Source organism: Polypterus senegalus, chromosome 6 (genome assembly GCF_016835505.1).
Source record: "Polypterus senegalus isolate Bchr_013 chromosome 6, ASM1683550v1, whole genome shotgun sequence".
Classification (NCBI taxonomy): Eukaryota; Metazoa; Chordata; class Cladistia; order Polypteriformes; family Polypteridae; genus Polypterus; species Polypterus senegalus.
The window spans coordinates 118481425-118505165 of record NC_053159.1 but is presented as its reverse complement, the minus strand read 5'-3'; the positions used below and the strand labels follow the sequence as shown (position 1 = coordinate 118505165).

Below are 23741 nucleotides of genomic sequence, written 5' to 3'. Positions count from 1 at the left end.
TTTTTCCCCCCCTATCTACAGGTAGTTGTATCCCTATTGGGTTATGTTCATAAATGCATATTCTACACGAAGAAATTATACACTAGAGCCAGAGCTCTGTAAATTAATTGCAAAATAAATTCAACTTTTGTTCCCCAGTATTGAAGTATGTAATTGCTGAAGGATGAGCACATAACAGCTCAATTTAGAAATAAATGTCTTGGAAGGGAGAGTTTACAGTTTTTTTAAAAGCAGTTTTCCAGAATGAAAAAAACACCATTTTTTTTTTTTTTTAAAAGATGCACCAAGTGGCTGCTGTGTAAGTTTAGGAACATTTCCAGTAATCACTACAGGGAATTCTCTTAACTGAAATAGTTCATTTTCAAATTTAGAATTTTTCTCAAGATGGCAATGTAGATTGTAGACAACACATATTTACCAATATTGTCAGGGCTGTCTTAACAGTACCTTAGGCCCCGGGGCAAAGTAGTGCACTTGGGCCCCTGTTTTGATAACAAAACAGAAACATTCATAGGCATCAGAAACATCGTGACCCCCTGTGTTCCATGGGCCCCCTGCCAGTGCCCGTTGTGCCCATGTTTTAAGACAGCTGTAAATATTACAGTTAATTTTGCATATAGCTAAGCATTACCTTGTGTTAAGAATTGTAATATGTAAAATGGTTCAGTTTATCACTGCTGCATATGCAAAAACATACTGGTATATAGGATCCCACTATAGATCAATAGAGCCGAGACTCTGTCAGACTTTGGCCCTTATCACACAGCTAGCATATAAACAACTGTACCTAAATACTATATATTATAAATTTGATTCCAACTGCTATTAAAAATAAAATTCACAACCTTATTGTGTATAATAAACTGTCTTTATGCTATCAAACAAAATGTATAAAAAAACCAAACTATGAAAGCCTTGTGCCATCTTTAATCTCCTGAACCCACTAGCAGTAAGTTTTGTGCTCCATTAGCCACAGCTGTTCAAGATCATAATGTATTGAAAAATTAAACAAGCTTGAAGAGAAAGAAAAAAGAAAATGTGATTGACAGAACAAGGAATATTGCACACAAACACTGGAAAGATAAATTCATAAACAGAAATGGAGGACTTGCAGCTTGAAGAGAGCAGGTGAAATCCTCAAAATCTTGTGATTTCAACCACTTCAGCCGTCTTTATTAAACATGGCCGCATAATAAAAAAAAAAGTTACTTTTTTAGTAAACTGATAAAAAAAATACAACCTACACAAACAGAAGTACAAAAATGACTAGTGATGTCACACCTAAAAAAGTATCAATATATTTGAAGGCAAGTTTACTTTGCTCACACATTTCAGAATGTTACAATTCATTTTTAAAAAGCATGATCCTGTGTTAGGATATAGCGGGTTGGATAATGGATGGATGAATGGATGGCAGCTAATTATGGGATTCCACTAGTCTTAAAATATACAAGTGGTAGTAACAAGCCTTAAAACCATAGCAATTGTAAGACTGTCCGGCCTGTTGTCCCCCATAGATTTTATCCAACATTGTAATAATATAAAAGATACATATCCCTTATAGCCTTATGAACAATACAACTACTCTTAGCTGCTAGTCTTGCTAGTACACCATATTCTTCCAAAGAGTACCATTAAGGATGCAATTACATTTATTTCATTGGTTTTTACTTTATTTTAGATATCATTATCACAGGAAACAAACATTACTTTTACTTTCCTACAAAGTTCACAGAATACTATCCCTTTCAGAGTGATAATCTAATTTTTATTAATGCGTTACTGAAGAATGCATTAACAGGAAACAATAGAGAAAAAGAAGGGATATAAAAGCAAGGCACTTGCTAAAAAAAAATAAATAAAAAAGTTTTGCATTAATGAGCGGATTCATTCTTGTAACACTCCAGGAACAGAAACAGAGCACAGTCAATGTTATCCTATACTTGAAGCCACAGTGAAAGCTGATTGATCAGTTTGTTGTTTGCAAATGGTCTTTTGTTTAATTCAAGTCTATATCTAATTCTGTAAACTTGAATCATAGATATGTATGCACTGATAATGACATTATGCGATTTCTGTTTTAGGCTTCGGCCCCTTGATGTTGAATTTATGAGGGCTCTTCATGAAAAGGTTAATATTGTACCAATTCTGGCAAAAGCAGACACTCTGACGCCTTCTGAAGTGAAGAAAAAAAAAATGAAGGTAAGAGAAGTTAACTGCATTTTAACTATACATTACAGCTCTTTCTCACCAAGATGTCTGTCTGTCGATATGCAATGCATGGAGAGAAATAGTGCACAGAACAGGATAAAGACGTGTTAGTTCAAACATGAAGATGGATAAAATTTCTTTTGAATGAACATTATAAACTTGTTCTTTAGCAATAAAATAATGTTCACTGCAAAGCAAGAAAGTTAGTTCAGTGCTAAAAAGCTGAACAAAGGTAACCATCTAAAACCTTTGCCAGTCAAAGCAAAGAAGGCTATAGATAACGACTTATTTGAATCCAATCATGATGCAAGGTAGTTTAATGTGGTCATGTACTGGGATAGATTGATTTTATTTTATAAATTAACCTGTACTTTTGTCTCGTTTTCAGATCAGAGAGGAGATAGAACAGTACAGTATTAAAATTTATCAGTTTCCTGACTGTGACTCAGATGAAGACGATGAGTTCAAGCAGCAAGACCAGGAGCTTAAGGTGAGCAGAAATGTCAGTGACTGAAGCCACAATTACAGTATACAGAATTGGTGAGGTTGGTTTGGTTATGTCTCATTTATTATCTGGTTGATTTAAAAAAATATATGAACATAAGTGAAGCTATAAATAATGTTACCTGTCTGCGTGTTACTCTTAGGAAAGCATTCCATTTGCTGTGATTGGCAGTAACACTGTGGTAGAAGCAAAAGGAAAGAGAGTGCGAGGCCGTCTCTACCCATGGGGCATTGTAGAAGGTAAGGAAAGGAGTGGGGGAGGCTAAAAGAAAAACTCACACACAGCACAGCATAACCTGTTGGATTAAACATTTTCCCCAAATACAGTAAATCTAGACAGTTGTGTACAATGCAGTGGGACAGTTGCTGGATTCATAGTAACAAAGAAAGGAATTTTAAAAGACAAACCCACTACAATTTTATTTGTTCTTTGCACCAAGATCCTATGAGTTCCCTAATTCCACAATGCAAGTCATGGCACCGAAGAAACAGATGTGCAAATGTGCCAAATAAGGGAAGCCTTATTGATATGGAAGGGCAGTAGTAATAACCCTTCATTGCAGTCATTCTGATAAAGTCAGTTTGGACTACAAGTCTAGACTCCCTGACACCAATGGTTTTCTCCTATTTTATAGTTGAGAACAGCGCACACTGTGATTTTGTTAAGCTCAGGAACATGCTGGTGCGCACTCACATGCAAGACTTGAAGGATGTAACTCGAGAGACACACTATGAGAACTACCGTGCCCAGTGCATTCAAAGCATGACCAGGATGGTGGTCAAAGAGAGGAATCGCAAGTAAGAGTTAAAGTGCTGTTCATTTGTAGTGTTTTATTTTTTTTTTTCTTTAAAGACATCCCACAAGTTTCCTTTACAAAATAATACTGTGCAGAGTATGCACAATTACGTTAAATTAATAGGAAATCAAATGCAAAAACAAATGTTTGTCTTTCTACAATGGTATCTCTTGATATTACAGGTTAGAAGTGTGCTATTTAAATATGTTTAAAGTGCAAAAAGAAAAAAGGTCCCAAAGTTGGAAATTTAGGATAGCCACCATATTGGGTTTTTTTTTTTCTTAGAACTTTAGCAGTCATTAGATTTAAAGCTTTGTTATTTGTTGCAGAAGGCAACACCATCTTCACGATAGAAAAATGAGAAAGAAGGATTCAGTGGATTGAAACAGAAGTTGCAACCTAAATTAAATTCCAAAGAAAGGAAACCAATCAAGGATGATAAATAGGGTCTTATTGTTTGCACTTGTGCTGTAAACTGTAACTCTCTTCTTATGTCTATATACAGTAAATTAACACGCGAAAGTGGAACTGATTTTCCAATTCCTGTGGCCCCTGGTGTAACAGACAATGAGACGGAGAAGCTGATCCGACAGAAGGATGAAGAGGTACAGGATAGTATGGACTGATTGTTATGTGCAAGATATCAGTCTCAAATTTTCAAATCCAAGAGATCCTATAGTTTTTACATTTCCTACTCTTAAATGCTTCTTGAAAATTTCTTGCAAATACATTCATGTTTTTAAGAAAATATGCAGTAGATGAATTTATGCATTTAGTTGCCATATACTAGGCATGAAAAGTAATTTCCAGATAATTCTCCTGATTCATTGAAAAAGTACCGTAGAACTGAAGAAATTACGTCTTCTCCCATCACATTGTCCTGGACTTTCTAAGATTCCTAACCAATACAAGCAAATAATTTGTTTTTAGGAAGTGAAACACTTTTATAATACACCTGCTGGTAGATAACAAGATACATGCAAGCTATCCTTCAATCATGAATCTGTTTTCAGGGAGCTGAATACAAATTACAGTCCTAAAGGTTTTGAATATTAATAGATCGGCAGCAGTGCGCAAGCCACTTTCTTATTGGTTTCAAATGATGTCATAACAACATAGTCCACTCTAAACCCTTTTAAAAAAATAAGTGATTTACATTTAAGTTCCTAAAAGCAATAGCAAAAGGGTACCTCTTCTTATTTTGGTCTGCTTTATGGTGTTACCCATCATTTTATGCTAAATACTAAGGTACAATTTCAAATGGTGATATTGCTATTGAGGCTGCTGCTTTAAAAGCCTTCCCCATTCCTGTAACTACAATCATAAAATGCTCTCCTTAGTATCTGTAGCTGCGGGTATGAAACTCTGCTTAATATCAGTCAGGTCTGGTGTTGTCAGTGATGTACCCTAATGGAGAGAACACTGATCTCATCTCAAAAATGTGGTGCAAGTCAAAAATCATGGACAAGCAGCAGCTTTCAGCAATATGGAATCGAGTCAATGTTTATCAGGACTGACCTCATAAAGACTACAGCCATGACAAGTTTCTAGGTTTTTATTTATTTATTTATTTTTGTATGAGTGGACACAGCGAAAGTGTCCTTATCCAAGAATGCTGGATACCAATTCTTTGTTTTCATACATTCATAAAATCCAATAAAACTTGTTGCACGCTTTATGATCTAGGAGATAGATATCTGTATCCCATATAGTTCAATGCTGTCAAAAAGAATGAAGGTAAAAGCATATTCCATCCAAAAAACTGAAAAGATAGTTAAGAACACAAAGTTTTAGGTGATGGGCCTTCATCATTTGTGTCATGTTTGAGATTAATCAAATAAATGGAAATTAATGCAATGGGGGGATGGGACTAACAGATACAAAATGACCAACTACTAGGACTCAAACTCTGCTTGGGATCTGTCAGGGTGGTGGATTCAGTGATATGATCACTATCCATTACAGTACTTCTCCCTCCTGCAAAATGTGTCACGAGTCAAATCATGGGCAAGAAGCTATCCCCATCAGTAAGAATTTGAGTCCATGTTTATTGGAACTGACCTTATAAAGACTCAGCTTTCATAATGGGTTTCAAGTGTAATTATTTGTCTTTTCTCAAATGCACACTGAGATTTTTCTTATCTAATACTGTATTTCCAATGCTGCTGCACATTTTATGATCTAAAGAATCATAAATAAATTTAATTCATTCCTACAATAATTGAGTGCACAAACATTTACTGTAAACAGAATAGATGAATAGATGTATTGCTTGTCACATTTTTATTTTTTACATTCTGACTTAAGATTTTTTTTTACAATGATTCTCATATCCACAAAAATGTCCTTTAACTTTCCTCTTGCATAACCAGGTACCTGATGATAATGGATATATTAAAATATTTAACAGTAAATAAAGACCTAAATTAGAATAAAGTTGTGTTAGTATTAATAGGCAAGATATTAATGGGCTATTTCAGTATATATGAATAACTGTATAACAACATTTCCAGGCTCTAAAGTCAGACATTTGGAGCAATTATGAACATAACCTCTTAAATTAGGAAATACTTTGTAAACAAGACAAGACCTTCATTTTCACCAACTCTGCCTCAAACTAAAAATACCAATATCAGAAATATCTGTGGGGTGTCACCGCATCACCACAGGCTTAAAGCGGAACACTGTTATACAAAAAATATATTATATTTGGGTTTCTTTCAATTTAGTCAGTAACTGAAGGTCCACATTGAGAAATACTCATATAGTACTGTTTTTGTCATTTTCTGTATTGTACTGCAGTACTAATGGTACCTTCATTACTTTACTGGAGGACAGGTATGTTCAAAATTCAGCAGCTTTATTGCTAAGTTTCACTACACCTCACTCACTCATCTGTTTCCATTGGTGGTGTATGAGAAGTTAAAAATGATTATGTGAATGGCAAAATCTTTCGTACTCTTATTCCCTCCTCTTAACGAAAGTCTTAGACATGGCAGCCATTATTACATTTTATCTTATGTTCTTCTGGAGAAATTATACTACATAGGGTGGGGAATATTAGTATTGACTGGGTGACATTTTGCACTGTAGCACCCAGGGCCTGGGGTTCTCTGTCTCCTTTCATACAGGACAATAATAACCCTATAAACCCATCTGCCCTTCCTTTATTACAGACATTTGAAACACCTAAGACTTGAATGTTAAAGACACTGTAGTGTAATGTATGCAGTACTTTTGGAGACAAGAAAAGCTATTTTAAATATTTGTGATATTTATTAAGCAAAGATAATTAAAACCATTGAATTAAATATTGAAGAAGATGATGTGGATTATCATGATTTTCATCAATCAGTGGAATTAACTAATTAAATCCAACTTGGATGCACAGATATTCTTCCAAAGTACTTGTATACATGTAGCTCACTAAATATACATTTCTGGGTTAAAAATATACCAAATAAACTGAAATAACTGGAAAAAAATATAAACTTTCAAAAATAAAACTGCCTTTGACACAACTCCTTCAATGGCAATGGTCAGTTTCACAAGTTGTGGAAAATTGATTTCATCAACAGAGGCAGTCTTTATATCCCACATCAGCCTCTAATTTATATGTTTCTGTCCAAATGTAAGACTCAACCAGTCAAAGCTTTTCATTAATAAAAAGCATTATGAATTGACCAATTAACTTTCAGTCAAATATAGCATTGAATGTGTGGTGGATCTAAGAGGAACATTTTGATGTAACAAATGTGCTTGCCTTTACCCCCTTTGAAGAAAGGGATTATTCTTCTTGATAATCAAATAAGGCAAAACCCCACAAGCTATCCTACAATGACGAGTTAGGGGTCAACGAAAAGATGATAATACAAGACAACTACAGTACAGGCTTACATAGCCCTTTCAAGCATAGGAATGTAGCAGTCACTAAAAAGAAGTTCTTCAATTGCAAGCACTGAAAAAGTAACACTCCGCTGGACACAATAGACTGATGCTTAGAGTGGAAAGCGTCCTCCAAGCATTCTCAGTAGAACTGCACAGTTTGATTTGCTGAAACCCTGCATTCATGAGTTTTTATTTTCCTGCATTGGACGTCCAGAAAATGTTTTAAATCCTCTTAATCCGCTCCAGGGTCACAGGAGGCCAGAGGCAATCCTTGCAGCACTGGGCATGAAACTCTAAAGAGGGTGCCAATCCATTACATGGGCCACTCACTCACACTAACATGGGGCAGGGGGATGGGGTTCACTTTGGATTAGCCATTCAATCTGATTAACACATCTTTGAGGATATGGGAGGTAAAATTGTCTACAATAATATTTTTGTCACATATGCCAGCTTCTATACCACCTAAAACTAAAAACATATATGCAAATACTTGTGCAAGTTGCGGGTTCAATTAATGCTGCTAAAAAAATGCATGATTTCAGCTATATTACTAGGTGTGTTGAATTTAACCAAAACTGAACCCTTAAATCTGATGCTTAGTCTGGTCATTTCTTCCACTACTTTTTTGATAATTTACCCCAGTTGAAACGATTCAATTGTTACACCTGTGTCTGACCACATGACAAAGCAAGAAACCACATTAATGTAGTTCAGCAGACCAAAGTTAACAAGAGTCCAATTCCTTGTTTTTAAGTTTGTTAATCAAGATCAGCCTATCAAAACTTAGACCTACGGCCTAAGTAAATCTAGTACAGTAGTATCTTGGGCACAAAACATCTGGCAACTGTTATAACATTACTTGAATGATTAAACATGAGCAAGAATAGCTGAGAACAAAACTAAACAATGCAGAGTTAAAATACAATTTTACTTCCTGGTTCAAAACGGTCTCATTATGCCAAGGATTAGCAACCAAAAATGCATATACAGACAGACATCACTTTAAATACTTTTTAGCTCAAACTCGAGAGGGCTAAAACATGTATAAAATCCAGTCATTCAGATGCATAGCCGTTTTGGAAAAGCAATGCTTAATATCTGTTTAGCATGGTCTTGGCACTTAACGGCATTTGCTCAAAAAATCTTCACATTTCAAAAGTGATGAGTTTCAACATAGAAAGTCAATGGTTATTTTACAGATCCAGGTTTTTTCAAAGTCACAAACTCCAGATGCACACTCCCAGTCAAAAGTTTTACAACACCTCAGTTTTTACAGTTTTTTATTCAAATGTAATAATTTAAAATGCAATGAATGGCCTAAAATTGTGAACATGTAAGCAGTAAACTACCAGAGGTTTAAATTTAAAGTTTAGGTTAGCAAAAACTGAAAAAGGAAATTTCAGAATATTACAAATGGGCCTTCTTTAGGGCACAACTAATAGGTTACAACCTACAGATATTCAGCAGCAATTAAAGTAAATTAAGCCTTAGAAGTTGAAGCAAACAGTTTGCACGAGTGTCCCAACTTCTGTTGATAACTTAAAAACCCTCTGTCAGTCTTAATGCAGAGCTGGAACAGACTGTGTTACTACACCCATTTGGATAATATTACACTGTAGAAAGTTATCAAATTCCAGTGATAATGGCAACAGAACAGCAAATAATAAATCAAATAAGACAGAATAGAAGTGCAGGTCTTTGATTTAGAAAAAAGAAAAAAATCAGTGTCAGTGAATGCCATATCCTACACAATCCAAAGGCAAATGGAAACAGGAACAAACTCTGATAGGAAGAGGTCTGGCAGAGCCATAGTCACAAGCCAATCAGAATAAAAGTATCTGAGGGTCACCAGCTTGCGTGGTAGTTGCCTCTCATTACAACACGTTTAAGCACAGTTTAAACAGTGGTCAAAAATGCAAGTCTCAGTTTCAACTGTGAAGAAGAGACTTTGTGCTGCAGGGTTGACAGGTCAAGAGGCAGGAAGAAAGAGATCCCTTAAAAAGGACAAAATATGGCCTAGAAATACTGGTTATGGACTTCTGCAGACTTGAAGAAATTCTTATGGACCTACAAATCAAAATTTGAACTCTTCAGCTCATCACGCTGGGTGTTTATATGCAGTTGAGTTGGTGAAAGGATGGTTCCGGAGTATGGCTGTTATATCAACATAAGGAGGCTACATTGATAAATCAAAAATCTGAATAAAATTTTATACACGTAATGATTCTTTTACTTTTTTTTTATTTTTTTATTTGCCATTGCTTATTTCTTCTTTGCCTTCATATTTCATGAAACACTCAGACATTAGACCATGTGCACTTTCATAAAAACTGAAAAAAACAGGTATTCTAAAACTTTTGACCAGTATTGTATGTTCATTGCATCAGTACCATTAAAAGATTACTATTTAAGACATTTATTTACTTCCTAAACAGGTATGTAACTAGCTAAGGATTTTCTTTATAGGTAGAAATTGCTATTGCACTGGTAAACAGCCTAAAGGGTAGATCCACAGTGTTCACACACTTCAGGGCTGACATTGCTTTTAGTAAAAGTATTGTAGCTTTACTAATTTGTCACAGTCCATTTGTGTATCTGGACAGTGTCTGGACAAGCCAAAAAACTCACTTCAAACCTAAACGTAACACAGTTTGAGAGGAAGCAGACACTTCACAAGCCTTGTGAAAGCTAATTCTTAAATAGGATACCAACTTTAAGTAGTAAGAAAGCTTTTAAATATTGTACCTGCCATAACATCATTGTGTTTGAGATTTATGATTTGAATAAGGCCTTTGTAATCTAGTATAAACTGGTTTCTTTAATTCTTCGAAGTTACCATATTCTTCTTAATGACAGAAAGGGCACTCATTCTCAGTACAAGTCCAACAAGATATGTATCTGTGCTAGAAAAACTATTTGTGGATTGTACTGTACATATACTGTACTTACTACCTGTGAAAACTATGTTTGAATTGTTGCCACTGTCAAGGAACGGTCATGCTTTGTACTTTTTGATAAATGGATAGGCTTTAGCGCCCTGTGACTGTCCACAGGAAAATGCAAGCATGAAATCTCCTTCTGAACATAGTTTTTAATGGAAATAAAGGCTCCTAACAGTGTGCCAGAAGTGCTGCTAGCAGCTGAGCAATAACAAAAATACCCACATACTCTTCTTCCTGTTAGCCACAAAGCCCGATTTCCAGTATGGTTCTACTATAAGTAAGCACAGAAAATTGTATACTATCATAACAGTTGCATTGTTTCTAATTTTTTAAATGATGTATTTCTTTCTTCCAGTTGAGACGAATGCAGGAAATGCTTCAGAAAATCCAGGAGCAGATGCATGGCCAAAAGGAGTATTAAACCTCACCAGTAATTCAAGGGATTTGATCTACCTTTTTCATCCCTGCATTGAACGGTCATGAAGTATAAAGGAAGGACTGCAGAGAGAGAATAATTTTTTCTAATGAAAAAAGGCACCTCTCTACTCTCATATTATCTCCCATGGCATACCATGAGCTACAAAGAGTTGTGGCAGATTTAAGCAGAAAACTCAGGTTTTAAGCAAGAAAGTGGTACCTCACGAGTCTTCTTGTTGATACTGCCAGCCCAAGCGTTCTTAGGTGGACTGCTTAAAAACAGCTGCAGTGTAACAGTTCAGCAGTACATGGTGTGTTCAGCATCATCCAGGCTTCCCAGTTACTGATTTGTTCCTTCTAGGTGCTTAAAAACTAAGAACATTTTGCTGACGATCAACCATTTAAGTGCACTGCAGTTACAAGCCACCTCTAATTGGTTGTAATGCTCATATCTGTTTACATTAAAAAGAATCGATCATATATGCTTCAGTAATGTATCAATTGTCAATAGAAACAAAAAAATGACCTTCTGCTAATGTCTTATGTATATAGCAGGTGTATACAGATTTAAAAAGAGTACAGAAAGTACCATTCCGTTGGCACTCATTTGTCAATATTGATGTTCACCAAGTTCCAGTTTGGCTGTGGATTTCAAAAATACATGTTGAAACAGAGCCAACACTACATTCATTCTATACACTGTGCAGAGCCGATTTTCCCTTGTGCACCTGGCATCATAACCACATAACCATGGCAATGAAAACAGGGACAAGACTGTTATCTTAAAATGCATGTTTTATAGATATTGATTAGTCTTTCCATTAAAAGAGTAACTAGCAATCATATGCATTTCTGTTAATGACACCAAAATTTGAAACACACTTAAAACACCTATCCAGCAGCAATGCAACCACAAAATAAATCAATGTAGATAAATTTACTAAAACAAATCCAGTGTGCTCAGCTAATGCACAGTTTTGCCAGTAGATGGCACTCCCACACTTCTGAGAAATACACTGTGAGCCAAATTAAATACTTTGTCTGTACAGCCAATAAGAATCACAAAAGAATTCACAAGTATAACCCCTGCTGTTCTCAACCTGTTGAGTTTGTCAGCCAGGCTATTTTTAGCACTGCAGCACAGAATGCTGCAGGGATGCCTCCTACCACCAATGGTCAGTATCTATATCTTATTCTGCCATTACCACTGATCGTTTTAAAAGTACGGTCTTCCTTGTAAAGGAAACAAGTCAGGACACAGTAAAATTGCTAAAATGTACTGTGTATCACCTTAAGAGAAATCACAAAGCTTCAACATCAGGGGGAGCAAATGAAGATTAATTTGCCCTGTAATGAATCGCCATTTACCCTGTGTCTTCTTGCTCTGCAAGGATGCAAGTTTTATTGCCGTAAAACAAGACTATTTCATATTTACATCTATTGTGATCACATCTGCTTATTTGTTTCTGGGGATCACATCTCTACGGAGGGTTTAGCAAACTTATAATCATTTTATTTTATTAAAAGACTTATTTGTCATACAAAAATGCATTTATGAATACTTTCATGTAACAGATAACTTTATATATATTCATATAGAAATGTTAACTATTTCTACTTGCAAACTATTGCATAAAATAAAGAGGTTAAAAAAAAAAAAGTGTTTTTTTTTTTTTAAAGTGTACTCTTTAGCAGTCTTATCAAATTGCTTTACTCTTGGCAACTAGCTTTGTGGTTTGAGTCCAAGTATTCAGTTTTATGAGAAAACATCCACGTCCTCTTCCTGGAATCACTCAAGTAATAATAAATATTAGACTTTATAAATCTGACTAGAGTCACGTGACCTAAGCAAGACTGCATTAAATGAATGAAGTCAATGAATGTATATGCCTGACAAGTCAAATTTGTGAAGACTAGACAAAAATAATATTCTGTACACATCCAGGTCCAGCAATTCTCTGCAATCTACTCTGACATAGGGACAGTCTTTTGCAACAGGAGCTCAAAAATTTAAAACAGTGCAGAAGTCTTATAACAAATTTAAGACAACATATGGGCACCTGCTTTTTAGCTGAACCCAGATGTAACCAGTTTTAAGAACAGTGCAGACTTGTTCCTAATCATAGGAGATGTTTGTCCACTGTTCAGATGCAATACTGAAACCACCCCGTAACAATTTACATACTTTTTGCAATCAAGACCTGTTGCTTATCAAAAATCACATCTTACCAAGGTGACTCACTCAGAGCACATTTACTTTTTTTTTTGTTTAACAAAAATACATATTTTTTCACATCCAAGAAAGCTCCTGAAATATCCCCATCTTGAAGAACATACAAACAAAATGTGTTCCAATGTTTTCTTCTAGGCTGGGCAAATTTTATGCCCTGCTACTCAAAGTCACTTCTGCGTTGGCAAAGATGCCCTGCGTCAGACCAGATCACTGGCCTCTTCGTTGTCGTTTCCAGCAACTAATAATGCCGTAACAGTACTGCTTGCCACAACCCCTGGCTCTGCAGAAAAATGGGGAAATCAGTTTTGCGTCTTAAGTTCAGGGATTGGACCATGAACACAAAATATGGAGAACTAGCTTGTGTTAAAATGTGTGGTAGAACATTTATGCAGAACATAGAATCTTGTCTATCCATCAGTGCCAACTCAGCATATACCAAAACCTACCTAAAGTCTCCTTCCCAACTAAACTCCTGGCATTTTTGTTAGGTTTTTACATTTCCTCCAACTATGTTTTAATTACTTGCCAGGATTTGATGAGTGAAAGCGCTCTCCACACGTAGAATCACAACACTGGCACACTTCATCCAAACCCTCCAGTTCTTCCCATCTGGGAAAAGAAATGATTAACATTAAGTATATCTTCACTACCATTGGATATCAATAGTCATGCCAGTGATACCCACTGACTTGTATGATGCAGAACTTTAATCCTTATAAAAAGATACCTCTGTGTGACTTGGTTATAGGTGCAGGACTTGGTCATCTCTGTTGGTGGATGATTATCTGTCAGAACCATGGAACAGTGAATATAAACCTAAAAGGGCAAAAAAAAAAAAATCTTTGCTACAGCCACATACTAATGTTGACAAATGTACACAAAAACTGCACGATGCACCCTCTTTCAACTCAGAAACAGAAAAGCATACTTTCTGCCACTTACAGTAAATTGAAATGGATATATACAAGTATTAAAACCAAAGTCCTTTATGAGAACTTGACGATTCTGCTTCCAACAATAGCACAACACGTTAATCTATGTCAAAAACTGCAATTTTTCTCAACACAGCCGAACTGAACACATGTGCAGAGAAACCAGTTATTTTCTTTATGACCATTATGCACACTCTGTGTACAATCACATGGGCAGTATTAACCTAATACTGAAAGATCAATTTTGTATCAAACTCCTACCTCAGAATTTGGTTTTCGGTTGAACTGAAAAGCCTTCACATCCAGTCTAATCATGTTGTACTTTCGAGGGGATACAAAACGTGACTGTCCAGATCCAAACTTACTGTCCACCAAGCATCTGAATGAAAAACAAATGTATTTTTATAACCCTAATACAAATGATTTAATATTTCTAGAAAAGTAGGAGGGCTTTTTATTCATAGGAATGTCAGGCTTGAAATGGCTATACGAGTTTCTTAAAGTCTTGCAACAACATTAATGACAAGGCAAAAATTATTTTGTATCTCTAATAGAGGTGGTTCACTACCAACAAGTGGCAGCTTGGAAATGGAATAGCTTAGGAGGTCAAACAGAAAATGGACAGACAAGCTGGGGATGGACTATGGAGGTAGCATACAATATAAAAATGGAAAATAAATTATGGTAAAAGTGTGATTCTTGTCTTAAGACTTGATTGCAAATTGTAAATGATCAGTGAGGCACTAAAGTCTTACCCATAATTATCAACCAAGACGTACTGAGGCTTTGAATGATGATTTGGAGACATTGTTGCAAAACAATACTTGACATAAAGCTTTTTGTTTTTATCATCAAGATTAATAATAGCCTGCAACTGCACGATTTGTCCAATTTGGTATTCCTTCTTCCAAGAATCTATCCATGTGCCTGGCAAAGAAAATTCATTATTTACAAACGGTAAGAAACTTGCTTTTTCCGAAAAAATAAAAATAAAAATAGACATTGATCTTCAGTATAATAAAGTTTACATTCAAGAAGCACTTCAACTGAACAGCTGCCACTCTGTACACAATTATTTTATCTATTAAAAAAGTAAATACAAGCTTTTCATTAGCAAAGGCCAATGCAACAGCTTTTTTTTTTTTTTTTAATAATTCAAAAACCATCTTTTACCACTTATAGTACAGCCAAAATTTATTTAGTCTTTTTTTATATATGTCAGAGTATATTTGAATGTGAGAGCAATTAGTTGTTTCTCTTGTGTACAAGAAATTAGAAGGCAGTGGAATAGTCCTGGATTCACTAAGTGCAACCTCTTATTGACAAAGTAACATGTTACTCTTGTTTGACTTAAAAGTGAATAAAGCATAACATCCAAATGGGATGTCTAGAAGTTCAAGGTCAGTAATATACAGTCAAGTGAAAAAGTACACCCCATTTTTAATTTTCCATTAACATATGCAGACATGTCAAGGATTTATCTTCATTTAATCAGTATCTCTAGATCAGGGGTCTCCAACATGTTGCTTGTGAGCTACTGGTATCACGCAACCCCTTTCCAAGTAGCTCGCCAAAGGGTTAATAAATCCTACATAAATTTGAACACTTTATTAGTCAAATTAGGGGTGGGTGATCCAAAAAACCATATCAACACAAAATCCTTTTAACACAAAATCACGATCCACAATCTGAATTGCAATCTCTCTTTTCAATGTGGCATACACTTAAGAGAATATATGGACTCAAACTCATCAAGACCTAAGTAACACTTTATTTTAAATATTAAACAAGGTTGAATTCAATTGTTCTCTCATTCGCTAGTTAAGCCGAGTTAAGGAACACGCCCCGTAGTTGGCGAGCGAGTGAGGAAGGTCCCTCCCATTGGCTCGCTGCATGTTTCTCGGATTCAAGCAAATAAATTGTTACCGCAAGCAAACTATGATACATAGCGAAATGAGAAATGTTGCAAAATCAACCAGAATGTTCAAACAAATCTATTATAAAAAAAATCCTGGAAAGGAGAAGCAGGGAGATGAGACGGAATCTTCTCGGAGGTTCTCAGAAGACACTTAAAACGACCCGCGAGACGCAAACAATATCAAATAAGTGCATGGCCAGCAAAACACTCAGTCATGTAAAGGCACGTAGCACACACAGATCCTGTGCTCTCAGCACATAAAGCGTATAAGGACAATACATTCTAGATGAAACGTCAACGACTAAGCAAAGAAGAAAGAGCAGCGCGGAGAAGAGAGACCCAAAAGCGTTGGAGAGAAATAAAAGGAAGATAAGAGATTATGAAAGCAGTGAAATTCGAAAGGCTCAAACAAAAAATGTCGCGATACACCTGCAGAGAAAGGTAAAGAATATGAAAGCAGTAAAATTCGAAAGTATTGTAGCGTCCTTGCCAGGTTGAAGCCTTTTTTGTTTTAAGTGACTGTCAGGTCCGATTGACGAAGGGCGGAATACAGCACAGAAGACTGATAACAGGGTATTGATTTACAGGGGGTTGTATTGGCGAGGGTGCTAGAAAGTTGTGTTTGGGGTTACTAAGTCGGCCATCCCCCGTGGCTTCGCTGGCATATTAGTGAAACAGGACAGTGAGGAGGGCATAGCCCAGCTCTCTATTCCTGACGTCACTCTTCCTCCTCCCCTCGGCCTGCAGACTGTGTCTTGGATTAGCACGAATATGTCGCTCCTGCAAGTGAACTATGATTCTTAGCACAATGAGAGAAGTCGCAAGACCAACCATAATGTTCCAGCAAATCTGTTAAGTAGTTCTCTTGTTTGCTAACTAAGTGGAGTTGAGGTTATTCCCCGGGGCAGACATGTGAGTGAGGAGGGCCCTGCCTCCCTCCCCGCAGCCCGATGAGTCTCTCTTGGATTCGTGCTAATAAATCAGTACCGCAAGCGAACTGCGATACTTAGCGTGATGAGAAAGTCGCAAAATCAACAGAATGTTCAAGCAAATTATATAAAAAAAAAAAACTGATCTAAATCTGTTAAGTAGTTCTTTCATGAAAAGCAGACAGACATACAAACGGGTCTAAAAAAACTAAGAAATTTCATGCTTGGATCACGACATATTTAAAACTGTTTCTTAGTGAGCACCTATGGGCCAAGGGTAACCTACATTCCAAATTTCAAGTCCCAAGTCCTCATGGTTTGGGAGATTTTGTAATGAGCGAGTCAGTGGTATTAGGCTTATATATAAAATATAAGATTAGTAAACCTTCCGAATAATGTGCAGTTAAAGTCTCAACAGCATTCTCTACATTTCTGGAGCTTAGTAGAGCCAGATAACTATAAGAATCTTCAACAAGCAGCTCTGAAAATGTCTGCTTTGTTTGGGTCTACATACATCTGTGAGTCTGCCTTTTCTGACATGAATGTCATGAAATCAAAGTACAGAGCAAGACTGGCAGATGAACATTTAAATTACTCCATAAGAGTGAATCAAAGTGGCCACCTTTCTTGTTGACTCCATGCAGTGCCAGTCATCTCACTAACTAAAAAACACGTCACACATGCAACTGGACATGTGAATACTCTTGTGAAGTGAAACGCTGACATGTAAAAAAAGGACAAATGAATAAGTAATGTCTGTATATTTGTAATTGCATTCTTTTGTTTTGACAGCATTCATGTTTTAATTCAATAGTGTGAGATACACTAGAAAATGCATACAGTCATACAAAATACACTTGCAGGTGAACTAAATATTTTTTGCAATGTTTTAATGCAAAATGTGAGTTGTGAACACCAACATTTTGTAAATGTTCAGGCAAAACAAGCTTATTCAGTTTGTTTGGGTTGAAATAAGCTATAAGAATAAACGTTAGAAAACATGAGTAGCTCTCGGTCATTTTCATTTTGTAAAAGTAGCTCTCAAGGGAAAAAAGGTTAGAGACCCCTGCTCTAGATAAAGCTTATGTAATTGAGGGAAAAAAACAACAATGAAAATTTGACTTTGCAATGATATAGACAATGAAAAACAAATATACCATTTGCATCTTTGGGAAAAGTATCCATCCCCTTGGTTCTAATAGCTTATATTGCTTCCTCTGGCAGAAACAACCTCAAGTAGGAGCTTCTTATAAATGACTAGTCCCTGACATCAACTGAGAGAAAGATTAACCTACTCCTCCATGCAGAATTCTTACAGTGGTGCAATGTCTTGAAAGATGTCTGGTGTGCGCAGTCTGTTTCAAACCTTTACCAAGGTGTCCATGGGAAACCTTTAGCCTTGCCTTGTTCTTTCGGACAGCAAATGTTTCCTGCTGGCACACTTCCCATGTAGATCAAACTTGAGCAGTCTCTTAGTAATAGTAAACTCATGCACTTTGACATCAAAAGTGGCAAGAGCTACCTGTAGGTTATGAGATGAAATTGTGGGGTTCTTAGAGATTTCATTCTGCTTCTGGGCTAAACTTCCCAGAGTGGCCTGGCCAATTTGGCAGTTTAAAATCATCTCTAATTGTAGAGGACCTTCTGGGGAGTGATATGGTTAGTTTCCAATTGTTTGAAGATATTTTTAAATCCCTTCTCAAGACCCACAAACATCTATTACCTTCCTCCTGAAACGCCTCAGAGAGCTCTTTCAATCTAGGCATGGCGACAACACACACGAAAAATAGCAAGTCAAACTAATGTCTGATATTTAAAGACGACAGATTAAGGCAAGATCCTCTTTTAATGTTGTTCTAATCATTTTCACCTGATCTGGTGCACATTGTTCTTATTTTAGGTATCTGAGGTAGTGAGAAATGTAAAGGTGTACTTATTTTTTCCAAATGTGAAATCTGAATTTATGTTTATTTAAATTACACACGTACAAAATGTAAGCGTGGAATGTTGTTTGTTATACATGTTAAAAAAAGGAAGAAAAAACATTTCATGGAGCGTTCTTACTTTTTCTCATGACTGTAGTCTGCAGAACAGCACAAGCTCTAATCAGTCTGTAACTGTAACATAACAAATGTCTTACTAAAGGATTACTAGGTGCCGATCTCACAAATAATACAGGAATCAAACGTGCAGAGAAAATTCATGGCCGGTTTCAGGAATCTTAAACACAAAAAATAAATAAATAAAGTGGAGGAGTTGAAGTCCGGTTCTAAATTTCTAGTGGAAAAGTTGCTTTCTATCTTTCTACACTCTACTAACTTCCCTGGAATACAGTAACAGATTGCAGGCTTTGGCTCTATTGCTAAATTGTTACCACTAGATGACAACAAATTCCACTATACTTACTGTTCATTAATTTCAGTTGAAAACCAAGCTGGCTTTCCAGTGCTTTGGCAACAATTGCAGTTTTAAAAACAGGGTGTGCCACCAGCTTATAAACATGATGAAACCTAAAATGAAAAAAACAAAAACAAAAAAACTCCATAAACAATACTCATCCGGTAGTTCAAATCAGTAACTTCTAGTGTGCCATTCATTTATTTTCTGAAGCTTTTTCCCCCACAATAAAAGAGTTGTGAAGAGCCAGAATCTATGCTTAGAAGTATTAGACTCAAGATAGGAACAAACAAAAAATCAACTTCTAAAATAATTCTTAAACTAAAGGCAACCAAAACAGAAACAATACCACTTAAGAGTGCAGGTTACTTGACAAAATGTTGGAAAGAAGGCAAAACAGAAACTGACCATTGAACAACTTGAATCACATTTCGTCTGTTGTCAAGAGTAAGGTTGACACAGTTTTAGGCATGAAGATACTGAAGGACAGCAAAAACAATATCTAAATGGACTTCAAGTTAATAAAACTGGGGTGGTGCAGGGACCTTCAAGAATTTGGAGAGTGAGCATATCCCAAAAACTGAGATTGGACATAACTTCTCATCTTTCCATCCACTTTTCCTGGTGGGGATCACTATCTCAGCAGGCCAGTCCAGACTTCCTTATCCCCAGCTACAGATTCCAGCTCTTCTTAAGGAATTCCTAAGCACTCCCAAGCCAGCAAAAAGATATAATCCCTTCAGGGTGTCCTTGGTCTGCCACAGGGTCTCTGCCAAAGTGGGATGTGTGTGGTGCAGTTCTAGGGGAAGCATTCTTATAACATTCCCAAACCATCTCAACTCGCTCTTCTCAGTCACGAGAAGCAACAACTCTACTCTGAGGCTCTCCCGAACTGCTGAGCTCCTCACTCTACCACACAATGTAAACCCAGTCACCCTATGGAAGAAACTCATTTCTGCTGCTTGCACTCATAATCTTGCTGTTTCTGTCATTACCTAAAGCTCATGACCATAGACGAAGACAGGGATGTAGATCGAATGGTAAACTGAGAGCTTTCTTTGTTTTTAGACTCAGCTCTAGCTTCACCTCCATGGAACAGTACAACACCCACAAAACAGCGGTCGCCACTTCAATCCATTTGTCTATCTTACATTCCTTTATTCCAGCACTCAAGATTAAAACCCCAACACTTGAACTCCTCCACTAAGGGCAGTTGTCCCCTACAATCTCATCTAGAGAGAGCAATCTACCCTTTCTGATTAAGAACCATGACCTCAGACTTGAAGGAACTAATCCTCATCCCAGCTGCTTTACACTCGCCAGAGAATCGCTCAAGTGCATGCTGAAGGCTTTAATGTCAGATGAGACAAAAAGAACATTCTCTGCATAAAGCATCAATACTACATCTAGCCCCCCATCTGGACACTCTCACATCTTTGGCTGTGTCTTGATATCGTGTCCATGAAAGCCACAAAGAGTGGCGAGTGGTGACAAGACACAGTCTTGATGATGTCCGACACTCACAGTGAATGAATCTGATGTAATGCCAAGTATTCAGACACAGATCTCACGGCGTTCATACAGGGAAAGAATAGCAGGCAAGAGCAGCCCTATTACCCCATATTCCTGAAGCACCTCCCACAACACACGGGACTGGGTTATCACACTACCCTGCTCCCTCTAACAAGAGGAGCTGGTCTACTGATCCACAGCCGGGATGGAATTCACATCATTTCTCTTGTATCTCTGGCTCAACTAATTGGACAGATTTTTCCCTCCAGTACCTTTGCCTTACATGGGAGGCTGAGAAGTGTGCAGGTGGAGCACACCTTCTGGTCTTTTTTAAATATGGAAACCACCACATCTGTGCTTTACTTATCTTCCAAGCAACATTAAATAGATGCATTAACTACAATATACCAATAATATCTAGAGTTTTCACAATCTCTGGTTGGATTTCAGCAGCCTCACCACTATAGATTCCACAGACCACCAGAGTGACTATAGCAACTGCAAAGAGATCCAGAAACCACTGGGACAGGACGTTTCTCACCTCACTCTGCAAATAGTAGGGAACTTCACAAACAGAAGTCTCAATCAAATATTTCTGGAAACATTAACTGCTTATCCAGGCTTCCCTGCTCTAACTGGCCTACGCCCCTTGCTTCGGATCCAACTCACTTCCAAGTGGTAATCAGTTGACACCTTTGTTCCTCTATTCACATGAGTGTCCAAAAACATATGGTAACCTATCCATTGTGGGACATTACAAATATTTCATAAAAAACTGGAACAACTAGGATATGCTGTGGTGACCATATCTGGATGCTGTGAGAAAATGTTTCTTACTTGTAATAGAAGCACTCAATGGGGATGGCAACTGAATGACTCCTCCGAATAATTCCCAAATTTTTTCTTGGGACATAATTAAGCACATTTTTATAGATCACCTTGCCAGGAAGCACCTAACAAAAAAAGTTACATTACATCATTCAGCTCAAATTTCCATGAGGACCTTTGCAAATGCCATTAAAAACTGTATATGTTAAACTTGAGGAACAAAGAGAATAGAGAATACAGAATTCCAGGGCTACATAATAATAAACTAGTAGATATTGTAAAACATCAGAGTTACAACATAAATATCAGCATTGCATACAGTCGACAGCTACATTTACTTCATTGCAAACATCATTGCCAGCCTTGGAGAGAAAAGATGGTTAATGACAAGCTAAAAAAAAGGTTTGAAACACCTGCTTATTTATGGAAAGAAGTTTCATTTATGTAATAAAATGCTTAAAAACTTTTTTTTTTTTTTTCCTTTTCAAAATGACCTGTTTGAGCATTCCTAAATCTGACAGTAAGGTTATTAACAAAACAAATTCTATTTGTCAAGAATCATAGAGAAACAGAAGTACGGATTTGTCGGAAGTGTCCTGTTTTGCTACCCCCGTTGAAATGAATGCACTAATTATTACAAAGACCTGGGCGTCAAACTAGCATTTGTTCCTTGTTTACATATAGGTCATACTTTGCCAGTATTTGGTGTTTACGGGCAAAAAACCCACCAGACGTCTGGTTTCACAGTCCCGCAGCGGGTAGACGAACAACAAATCTCCTTTCTCTCGGTCCACCACGTTGCTCCGACAGTGAGACCCTAGCTTGAGCTCCGAGGCTACACAGCCCACGCCAAGGAAATTCTTCCGCACTCGGACTTCCATCATGACTGCTCCACACTTTACCGACACGCTATGATGGGCAGCGGCCCCGGGAAGCAAGACAGGTTGAGTGAGGACGCGTCGCACCGCCACAGGCATCTCGTCACCAATTGGTACTTTCACTCGTGGGCTGATGAGACGCAGTGGGAAAGGGGTAACCTCAAAAGGAACGACTAAAGAGCGAGGCGGCGCATTAGCATTTATAGTCTGCCACAAAGCAGCCAGCGCGACATTGAGCAGAAAACAGCACAAGTACATTTTGCTTTACGACGTTGAAGAGCTTGCACTTTGTTATTATCAGCCCGCCCGCGCGCGCTTAAATGAATCTACGTCACAACAACGCGAGGATTTCTGCGAGAGTTCGCTGCTCGACGTTTAGCTGAAGATTAGAGTAAACTGGGTTTATGCACAAGAAGTCAAAAAAATCTCACGTTAAGGCTCTATTTGTAAAACAGGACTGGAAACAGATATACAGTACTGGATGTTGAGCGTGTGAGGTAAGTGTGAGGAAAGGGTTTAAATATATTTTTAATCAAGTGATTTCGGTATTAATTTGCAATATACAAATTACAGATCAGCGGGGCACGTTATTATGAATAATTTCCAACAATGATTCTATGCATATGGAATTACATATTTTAGTGTGGCTAGCGCTGTTGCTATATAATGCCTAAGTTATAGTTTAAGATTCTTGACAGAATTCTTTATGTCCAGTTTATATGTTCTCCCCTTGTGCATGTTAAAGTTATCCCCTGGTACTATTTTGTCCTTGTAAGAGATACTTAACGTTTTGAAATCACTTCAAGTTTTTTTTTTTTTTTTTTGCCCTTCACCTCCTGATACTGAAAACCCCGACATATGATATACCTTTTGACTCATCTTTATGTCTAGTTATTCAAGACATCAGGCTTTTTGGGATTCTTTCCTATTTTTGGCAATCTAGACCCTAAAAACCCTAATTGTTATCCCATGTTTGGACCTTATTTTATGCAGGAAATCGCACACCTTATGATAAAGAGTAGACCGATAGATGTCCAGCAAAAATGATCAGAAGGACTAGAGGTTACGTATGACACATCAACTGACCCCCAAGGTGCCCAACCTCATTAGAGTTTCACCCTCTAATGAAATACGAGAGGTCAAAGTCAGTTCTTTTCACAAAACTTTGAAAAACTGTGATTGGTAATATAGGCATGTGAAGAGATGTATTATGGTATTTCGTGGTTGCTGATCACAAATATGATAATACTAGCAACAGCAAAATGTCTGTTTAATAAGACAAACACAAAAGTACAATGGTAAGTGCATCTATTTCAATGGCATTGTGCATTTAGGGACCTATTTTCACTGGA

General features: G+C 37.0%; 2 protein-coding genes across 11 annotated transcripts in view; one reads left to right on the top strand and one right to left on the bottom strand.

Annotated features, from left to right (window-relative positions):
- The window catches only part of LOC120531491 (septin-4), a 68965-nt gene extending 56543 nt beyond the window's left edge, over positions 1-12422 (top strand). For all 10 annotated transcript variants that reach the window (XM_039756943.1, XM_039756944.1, XM_039756948.1 and 7 more), the window contains 6 exons: positions 2085-2202; positions 2600-2701; positions 2859-2955; positions 3351-3513; positions 4018-4117; positions 10701-12422. In XM_039756943.1, coding sequence (XP_039612877.1) covers positions 2085-2202; positions 2600-2701; positions 2859-2955; positions 3351-3513; positions 4018-4117; positions 10701-10766 — 646 coding nt within the window. In that variant the 3' untranslated portion in view covers positions 10767-12422. The remainder of the gene's footprint in view (positions 1-2084; positions 2203-2599; positions 2702-2858; positions 2956-3350; positions 3514-4017; positions 4118-10700) is intronic.
- A 3-nt stretch (positions 12423-12425) lies between these two features.
- Positions 12426-23208, bottom strand: LOC120531487 (zona pellucida sperm-binding protein 3-like). The gene is made up of 8 exons (XM_039756939.1): positions 22240-23208; positions 21521-21636; positions 19181-19284; positions 14683-14854; positions 14189-14306; positions 13723-13811; positions 13522-13604; positions 12426-13275 (listed from the first exon to the last, which is right to left on the bottom strand). Exons 1-8 carry the CDS (start codon positions 22645-22647, stop codon positions 13193-13195), a joined length of 1173 nt encoding a protein of 390 aa, XP_039612873.1. The 5' UTR covers positions 22648-23208; the 3' UTR covers positions 12426-13192.
- Positions 23209-23741: the final 533 nt, after the last annotated feature.

Excerpts from the sequence above, each read along its gene's own strand:
- LOC120531487 (XM_039756939.1), bottom strand. The coding sequence starts at position 22,647 with ATGTACTTGTGCTGTTTTCTGCTCAATGTCGCGCTGGCTGCTTTGTGG. Across the intron at positions 14,855-19,180 it reads TCAACTGAAATTAATGAACA|GCACATGGATAGATTCTTGG; the intron begins GTAAGTATAGTG and ends TTTCTTTGCCAG. Across the intron at positions 13,605-13,722 it reads TATAACCAAGTCACACAGAG|ATGGGAAGAACTGGAGGGTT; the intron begins GTATCTTTTTAT and ends TTCTTTTCCCAG.